Below are 7,500 nucleotides of genomic sequence, written 5' to 3'. Positions count from 1 at the left end.
GTGAATTAATATGGAATACGTTGCGTTGTATATTTATTTAGTGTGGCAGTTATGTCAGGGTGTTTATGTAGTTGTCTCTATAATGCAGTATACGCTATGGCACTGCCGTAACATTGTACAATACCGTTAGTAACTCCAACCATGAGTTATTCGTAAGCTCATATACATATAAATACTTTACTCGTCCTCTATGACGTAGCACTTTATTTACTCTATACTGCACTGCATATGAAAAGGCACATTATAGAATGCTCTATATGAACATGTTACTTTTACTGACAAGACACGTTTTACAGTACATACCCTCCGCTACTACACAATGCATTTGATGACTTTGTACCCGCACATTGTCAACAGTCAAATGAGATAAATGTCGTGTTATTGTGAGATCGTGTTCGTTGATACATTTCCTGTGTATAGTAAATGCAGATGATTATAAGAATTCCGTAGATTGCAACCTGCGATGTGTTTATCTTCAGTGACAGTAAAGAGAAAACCGTTACGTCATCTTTAAAGGGTTCTATGTTCTACATTGTCGTTGTATTGTATAAGCTGCGATGCATTTTTGTCCGGCATAAAATTAATTAAACTCATATCGAAAAACATTTTTATTTTCCGTGTTTTTCCCTCGACTGGAAACCCACCTGTATCATATTACAACAGCTAGAAAAACGTTACAAACGTTTTTATTGGACTGTAATATAAGTGTACCCAGGAGAAGTCAGTATGGATGTGCTTCCAACAAATATATCCGATACACATATGGTATATATTAGATTTTACTTAATATTAATTTTACATGTGCCTTTTCTATTTATTTGAATTAAATACGTTTTTCTTGTGTACAAAAGTATCTGTAAAAGAGTTGTATGAGTACATGTAATTGCATCATTGCTTTTAATATAATGATTATTATTACAATTATAGCTATTGTTATTGTCATAAATTTGTTATCATTATTATTAATTTTGTTGCGATTGTCGTGTTTATTTTAGTTATTGTCGGAAATATTGTCATTATTTTTATAATCATTATTATTATCATTATTATTACTTTTTAATCATTACTGTGTTCTTACTATTATCATTATTATAAATATAATTATCTTTGTCATTTTTTTTGTTATCATTATTATTATCATCATTATTATCATGATGACTGTTATCATATTTTCATAATCATTACTATTGTTATCATTATTGTATTATTGTATTATTGTTATTATAATCATTTGATTTGTTATTGTTATCATTATTGTTTTTATAGTTATTATTATTTTTATCATCATTTTTATTATAACTATCGTTTTTATTATTTTCAATATAGCTATTATCACTGTCTTTATTATCATCAATAATGCTGTTACTTTTTATATTATCAGTATTGTTATTCGGTTATCATTGTGTATGTTATTGTTGTTATTATTACTATAAAGACTATAATTATCATTATTGTTATCATTATTATTATGATCATTATGTTCATCAATGTTATAATTATTATAATTATCATTGCTATCATTATTACTATTGTTGCTGTCATTATTGTTCTTGTTATGTTGTTATTATGGTTTGTATTATCATTATTATTGCTATAATCATTATCATTGTCATAATTTATTATAATTATTATTTATATTATTATCATCATCATACTCATCGTCATTGTTATTATGATTATTGTTACAATTATTATTATTACTGTCATTATTAGTATCTTTAATATTATCACTGATTTATCATTATTACTGTTGTCATTATCATATTATGATTATGATTATTACCATTATTATCATTATCATTATTACTGTTATTGTTAGTCTCACCATCCTCATCTTTCCTACAGCTGTTTTTGTTATCAGTATCATTATGATTCTACCTTTAATTATAAAATTCATAGCACTAGATAAAAGAAATAATAACATTCCCTTCCTCTAAAAGGGAAAGTGAAAAAAAATCCCATAAAAAATATCTATGAAACTCATCGTATCAAAATTCAACACAGAATATCCTATTAAGGCTAATATATTATTACATATATCGATGACATCAAAACCCAATATACTGCGGGACAGTAATATAATATATCAATTCGAATATGACAGTTTCATATTCACATATTGTGTATGTTGAAATATTAGTCGTAATTGTATACGTATTTCGAGTTCTATCTATAGTTCTATTTCTGGTATTGCCATTGTTATTATTAATTAGAATTTAGATATTTGATTATATTAATTAATTGGTTAATAAAATGTGATGGCGTCTTAGAAATATTTCTTTTCTTTGCAGATTCGTCGCCAACAAGAGACGTACGTTCTTTCACAAGGTCGGGACGAGAGACAGTAAAGAACGTGAAAAGAAGAAATAGAATAAGAAAGAAAAACAATAAGCAAACAAAACAAACAAACAAACACGCACAGAATAATGAAGTAAGATAACGTTCGTACATTTGTATAATAAGAGTAATAATAATAATAAAATAAACAGAGCTATATTTTTTTCTACAACGAACATACAGTAGCGAAAGAATGTGAAGGAACTCTGCTGTATTATCCTCATCGTTTTCTCCTCGATAAGATGAGGAAAATTTGCGTCGATGTTGGAGACAATCATCACTATGACGTCATTTTCCGTAAAGATGTATCGACCAATAGGAACGGCCCACATCGCGCTCTTTATTCTCCTCGGCTTCTGTGGTGACAAAGGTAAGCTGAGACACGAGTTTTCATTGTTTTAAGTGTTGCTTTTTAGGAGAGGGAGAGGAAGAGAGAAGGAGGAGGGAGGGCGTGAAAGAGGGAGGGAGATTGAGGGGGTGGGGCGTGAGAGAGAGAGAGGGGGGGAGGAGGGCGTGAGAGAGAGAGGGGGGAGGAGGGCGTGAGAGAGACAGGGGGGAGGAAGGCGTGAGAGAGAGAGAGAGAAAGATGGAGGGAGGAAGGAAGGGAGAGGGTTAAAGCAATGGCATTACTTTTTTTTCCTTTATTTTTGAAAGTGTAAATGGGGAATGGACAGAAAGGAAGACAGAGATAGGTACATTAATGTATAGTCAGGTGCATAGATATAATATATTGCTAGAGAGAGAGAGAAGGAGAGAGAGAGAGAGAGAGAGAGAGAGAGAGAGAGAGAGAGAGAGAGAGAGAGAGAGAGAGAGAGAGAGAGAGAGAGAGAGAGAAACAGAAATACACTGAGAGAAACAAGAAATACAGAGAGAGTGAGAAGGGGAGGTCTGACGTACGACACGGCATCCTGCTATCAAAGTCAGTCACCGGAAAAGTGCTAAAGCTGCTTTCCAAGTACCTAACGGGAAGGGCAAAGCGTGGTCGTTGATACGAAGGCACTCTCTGAATAGCCTATTGGTGCCTCATTATGCCAGTTACCCGTATTATGTCCTATTCCTGGAGTGTTAGCCTCAGCGACCTTCTCTTGAGTGTCCAATCAACGTAAATGCACTTAAGAGATAACAGACATTTTGATGCATGAAGAATAAAAACAAATCTATATTATGAAATGAATTAAGAGCGAAAGTTGTAAAAGCAAATTGTAAAAGAAGGGGAAAAACCGTATTGATTTCTCGTTCGACTACGGACACAGAAATTGTGAAAGGCAAAATACAGTAAAAGTTGGAGTGGACTTTGGCAGCAAACATAATATTGAAAAAACATACAAAGAACATTGCTCTCCAAACTTCTCAGAAAGTTACGGCCTCGCGCGGAATAAAGTATTTCTTGGATCTGGGGAATCTGGACACTTTATAAAGCACGAGCAGTTCGATATCTTCAATTTGGATCATTAACACGAGGGTCTAGCTGCTCGTACCCATTTGTGCCGATCTCGAGTTCTGTAACTTAACGAGTCTCTGTTTAAAAGAGCCACGCCTTAATAAAGAATAGTGTATATATATATATATATATATATATATATATATATATATATATATATATATATATATATATATATAGATAGATAGATAGATAGATAGATAGATAGATAGATAGATAGATAGATAGATAGATAGATAGATAGATAGATATAGATAAAGATATAGATAGATAGATAGATAGACTTATTTGTTTATATATATATCAACTCAGTTTGAAGGAGTCATCCTTTTTCTCTAGACTCACTCTATCAGTGACACAACATTGCCGCCCTGTCAGTCCCGCAATTCCTGACAACATCTGGCAAGACTACACAGACGGAGGCACAACTCACAGCCAAGCACAAAAACGTTGCTCTCATGATAGTGTCTTGTGGAACTACCTCCGTCCGAGACATGCACTCGACAGGGAACTTTCCACTCGAAAAGAACATGATGATTTCGGAACTCGGCGACAAGCTCCCATGACGTCAGGGACTTCAGCACTTAAACGATGGCGCAGAAAATGAAGGTCCGCATAGGAGTCTCGCCGTAAAAGCAATCCAAAAAAGGAATTTCTTGATACTGATGTAATCTGATGCTCTAAGATTCAACTATATATCATTACAAACAAGTAAGCAATATAATTTCTCTGAAGGACACAGAGAGAGAGAGAGAGAAGCAGAAAGACACAGACAGATATAAATAGAGGCCTAGCGACAGGCAGACAGCAGAGAGAGAGAGAGAGGCAGAGAGACATACAGATATATAAATAAAGGCCTAGCGACAGGCAGAGAGAGAGAGGGAGGGAGAGTGACGGAGAGAAATGTATTTTAGGACCAAATTTCCGAGACGTAAACTCTATCGCGAAATGGACAGCACTGGATGTCGGCGCCGACCTGAAGTGAAAATGAAATCGAAGGTTGCAGCTGAGGTCGAGATTCTTGGCAGAGATCTTTTATGTCTATTTATTTATTCTTTAATTCGTTTTATGCATTCATTCATTGCTTGGGTGGGCGGGGGGGAGGAAGGGGGTCAATTGAGGCAGGGAATGGCAGTCTATTTCCAGTCGAATGTGTTCATTTGCAGCTAAAATGGAATATGAAAAATGAGAAAAAAAGAAAAATCAGGAAAAGGATGTGAGTGTGTGTGTGTGAGTGTATGTGTGTGTGTATGTGTCTGTGCGCGCGCGTGTGTGTATGCATGTGTGTGTGTGTGTGTGTGTATCCGTACATATACATTCGCCCAAGCACCCCCCCTCCCCCCGCCCATCTCCCGCAGCGACGACGAGGCCCGCCCTTAACGAGTCCACTGTGTCAAGAGGCGGCAGCTCCTCGGCGGGCGGCAGCGAGAGCAAAGGCCGGGGCTCGCTTGATGGGACGCGGGCGAAGGGGGGGAGGGGTGGCGAGAGCAGGGGGAGGAGAAAGGGAGAGGTGGGGATGGGGGAGGAAAGGAGAAGGGGAGGGTGAAAGGGAGAGGCGGGGAATGGGGAAGGAAAGGAGAAGGGGAGGGTGAAAGGGAGAGGTGGGGGTGAGGGGGGAAAGGAGAAGGGGAGGGTGAAAGGGAGAGGTGGGGGTAGGGAAGGAAAGGAGAAGGGGAGGCTGCGAGGGAGGGTGGGGGGAGGAGAAGGGGAGGGTGAAAGGGAGGGGGCGGGAGGAAAGGAGAAGCGGAGGGTGAGAAGGAAGAAGGGAGGAGAGGGAGAGGGAGAAAGAGAAGAAGGAAGGGAGGCAGAAGGAAAAAGGGAAGTTTGAAGGGAGGAGAGGGTGAGGGAAAAAGGAAAGAAGGAAAGGGAGGGAGAAGGAGAACGAGAGAGAGAGAACGGGAGGAGGGGAAGGAGAAGGGAGGGAGGGAAGGAGATAGGGAAGACGGAAAGAGAGGGAGAAAGGGAGGAAGGGGAGGAGGAGGGAGAGAAAGAAGGAAGGGGAGGAAAAAAGAGAAGAAGGAAAGAGAGGGATAAAAGGAAGAGGGAAGGGGACGGAAATGTTAGAATGGGAGGAGGAGTTCGAGAAGGGAAAAGGGAAATAAGAGAAGGGGAGAGAAAGGGGAACAGGAGAGGGGAAGGGGAGATAGAAAGGGGAAAGGAAGAGGGATAGCGAGAGATATGTTCGAAAGGGAGGAATGGGAAAAATGAGGAAGAGTTTGAGAAGAGGAGAGGGTAAAGGAAGCAAAAAGGGGAGAGAGAAGCAAGAAAGGCAGAACAGAAAAAAGAGAAAATCTAAGGTAAGTTGAGAAAGGGACAGAAGGAGGCAAGAAAATGAAAGAGAGAAACTATCAGCGGAGGAGGGGGAAAGGGGAATAAGAGAAAAAAATGTGTAAAGAGAGAGAGGAAAAGATAATAATAGTAATAATGATGATACTAACAATGATGATAATAATGATAATGATAATGATAAGAACAAAAAACAATAATAATAATAATAAAGATACTACTACTAATAATAGTAATAATAATAATAATAATAATAATAATAATAATAATAATAATAATAATAATAATAATAATAATAATAATAATAATAATAATAATAGTAACACCAATGATGATAATAATGAAAGTAAGAATGATGATGATAATGATAACAACAATAATAATAATAATGATACTACTACTACTAATAGTAATAATAATAATAATAATAATAATAATAATAATAATAATAGTAACACCAATGATGAAAATAATGAAAGTAAGAATGATGATAATGATAACAACAATAATAATAATAATGATAATAGTGCTAGTAATACTAATAGAGAAATGGATGATGATAATAATAAAAGTATTAGCATGGCAATAACAACAGCATTATAAATAAAGAGGAAAATTATTATGATGATCATAAAACATAATATCAATAAAAAGATGATAAATCCAGTCGCAATAGCTAGAAAACACTCAATGAAACAAACCTCTATTAATGCCTCAAAAAATAACTTTCAAAATACATAAGTTTACCACAAAAAATTAGGAAAATTAATTTCCCGCTACTCCATTTTCTTTCCTTGACCCCACCGGAGAGAAATTCTTTCACTTCCCGTTCTTTCCACATGCAGATTCCGTTCACTACAAAATGTTATCAAATTGTTCGCGGAGCATGGGTGACCAGCACATAAATTTAATCCCAATGTATAATATAGATTTAATCCAAATGTTTTTTTTAGCTTTCAAGAATCTAGCAATAAAAAAAAATAAAAAAAAGTATTGATAATAATCTTGGGAAAAATAAATCGTAATGTAACAACAATGACACCAGATGAAAATTAAGATAACAAGAAAAAAATCTGTGATGTCTGTAAGGGCCACTTTCCTATCAGGAAGGCATTTTATAGGCTTTTTCGTGAAGCCTGTTTGTCTCCTCGTGTTGTTGTGAAGAGGGCTGGTTGGTGAAGAAGTAAACAGATGTCTTGGAAAATGGTGAAGTGCGGGTGAAAGGGGGGGGGGGGGAGGGGGAGAGGAAGGGAGGATAGGTGGAGGAGAAGTGGAGAGGAAGGGAGGAGAGGTGGAGGAGGGAGAGGAAGGGAGGAGAGGTGGAGGAGAAGGGGAGAAATGAGGGTGGGGAAAAAAGGGGAAGGAAAGAATTTGGAGGAGGAAGGAGGAGGGGAGAGAGAGAGAAAGAGGAGAGGAGGGAGGAAGGGAAAAGGGTG

At 36.9% G+C, this 7,500-nt stretch overlaps 1 protein-coding gene across 2 annotated transcripts in view; it reads left to right on the top strand.

Annotated features, from left to right (window-relative positions):
- Positions 1–7,500, top strand: part of LOC113803408 (nephrin) — a 170,707-nt gene that overhangs the window by 34,476 nt on the left and 128,731 nt on the right. For both annotated transcript variants that reach the window (XM_070120912.1, XM_070120911.1), the window contains exon 2: positions 2,292–2,707. In XM_070120912.1, the coding sequence (XP_069977013.1) occupies positions 2,599–2,707 (109 nt within the window). In that variant the 5' untranslated portion in view covers positions 2,292–2,598. The remainder of the gene's footprint in view (positions 1–2,291; positions 2,708–7,500) is intronic.

The sequence above is a fragment of the Penaeus vannamei genome, chromosome 4 (genome assembly GCF_042767895.1).
Source record: "Penaeus vannamei isolate JL-2024 chromosome 4, ASM4276789v1, whole genome shotgun sequence".
Taxonomy (NCBI): Eukaryota; Metazoa; Arthropoda; class Malacostraca; order Decapoda; family Penaeidae; genus Penaeus; species Penaeus vannamei.
This window is presented reverse-complemented; position numbering and strand designations above follow the sequence as displayed.